At 38.4% G+C, this 1,215-nt stretch overlaps 1 protein-coding gene across 1 annotated transcript in view; it reads right to left on the bottom strand.

The window, feature by feature from the left end:
• The window catches only part of LOC107727908 (PDZ and LIM domain protein 5-like), a 111,738-nt gene that overhangs the window by 18,005 nt on the left and 92,518 nt on the right, over window positions 1-1,215 (bottom strand). Inside the window, exon 7 of the mRNA XM_016537943.1 lies at window positions 433-633. Coding sequence (XP_016393429.1) covers window positions 433-633 — 201 coding nt within the window. The remainder of the gene's footprint in view (window positions 1-432; window positions 634-1,215) is intronic.

The raw sequence follows: 1,215 nt of genomic DNA, 5'->3' as shown, positions 1-1,215 counted from the left end.
CAGATTCCAGATTTTCAAATAGTTGTATCTCGGCCAAATATTGTCCTATCCTAACAAACCATACATCAATGGAAAGCTGATTTATTCATCTTTCAGATGATGTATACATCTCAATTTTTAAAAAAATTGACCCTTATGACTGGTTTTGTGGTCCAGGGTCACACACACACACATAATAATGTACATATATATATATATATATATATATTTACAGTATATATGAAGTATATATAAAGTGAATATTCAGCTAATCACATTATTTTGAGTTTGTTTGATTCTTAATAGTCTATCATGATCATCACATTTTACTAAAAACTCAAAGGCTTTGACTGACATGAGTGCAGGTAAATGATGCCGGGATGTTTATTTTTTGGGTGAACAAACACAATCACACAGAAAGCAGTCTGATGTGTGTCGAGCTGAAGGTCTGACCTGCGGCGCTGCTCGACTGCCAGCTCTTGGCTGCGGCTGGAGGGACTCCGTTGCCCTGCCTCGGGGCACCAGCGGCCGCTTTGCTCATGGTTTTGACTGAAGACGTGGCATGAGAACTGGGCTGAAGCTCCTCTGTGGCCTCGCTGGAGAGAGAGACAGAGAGAAAGTGACTTGCAGTGCTGCTAGACCACAAAGCAAACACTCAAACATGCATCAGAAATCTCTGAGAGCAGATAGTGTTTCTACATTCAGCCTAGTGTGTGCGATATATATCGTCTGCAATAATATTGTAATCGTTGTTTTAACGATGTGCTATTTGACATAAGAGTATATTGCAAAAACCAAACAAAACACACCTACAGAGTGCACACTTACATTACGTGATGAAGTCTAGTAGGTTAGACTAGTGCGCGTGCGAATTTAGAGTGTGTTCTTTCACTGCATGATTCAGCCTAATAAAATGCATTTAGAATGAGTTAATCAATAATATAGTTATATAGTTAATCAATAACCAAAAATCAGCATGATTACAAATGTGATATTGATTTTATACAACAGTTCAATAAACAAGAAGTTAATATTAAGAGACTTAGACACCATATTGCCTGTTTTTGCGCTATTTCGGCAACAAAAATTATTCCAAACACAGCCACAGCACAGTTTTGCGTCTCTGAGCAACATGACGGTCTTTCGTTCCTGAATGAATCAACTGTTTAAATGATTCGGTTCAGTAGCAATGACTCACTTATTAACAGTGACTTGCTGCCACCTACTGGCGGTTTT

Source organism: Sinocyclocheilus rhinocerous, unplaced genomic scaffold (genome assembly GCF_001515625.1).
Source record: "Sinocyclocheilus rhinocerous isolate Xijiao unplaced genomic scaffold, SAMN03320098_v1.1 scaffold42, whole genome shotgun sequence".
Lineage (NCBI taxonomy): Eukaryota > Metazoa > Chordata > Actinopteri > Cypriniformes > Cyprinidae > Sinocyclocheilus > Sinocyclocheilus rhinocerous.
The sequence above is the reverse complement of the archived record's forward strand: the minus strand, read 5'-3'. Positions and strand labels throughout refer to the sequence as shown.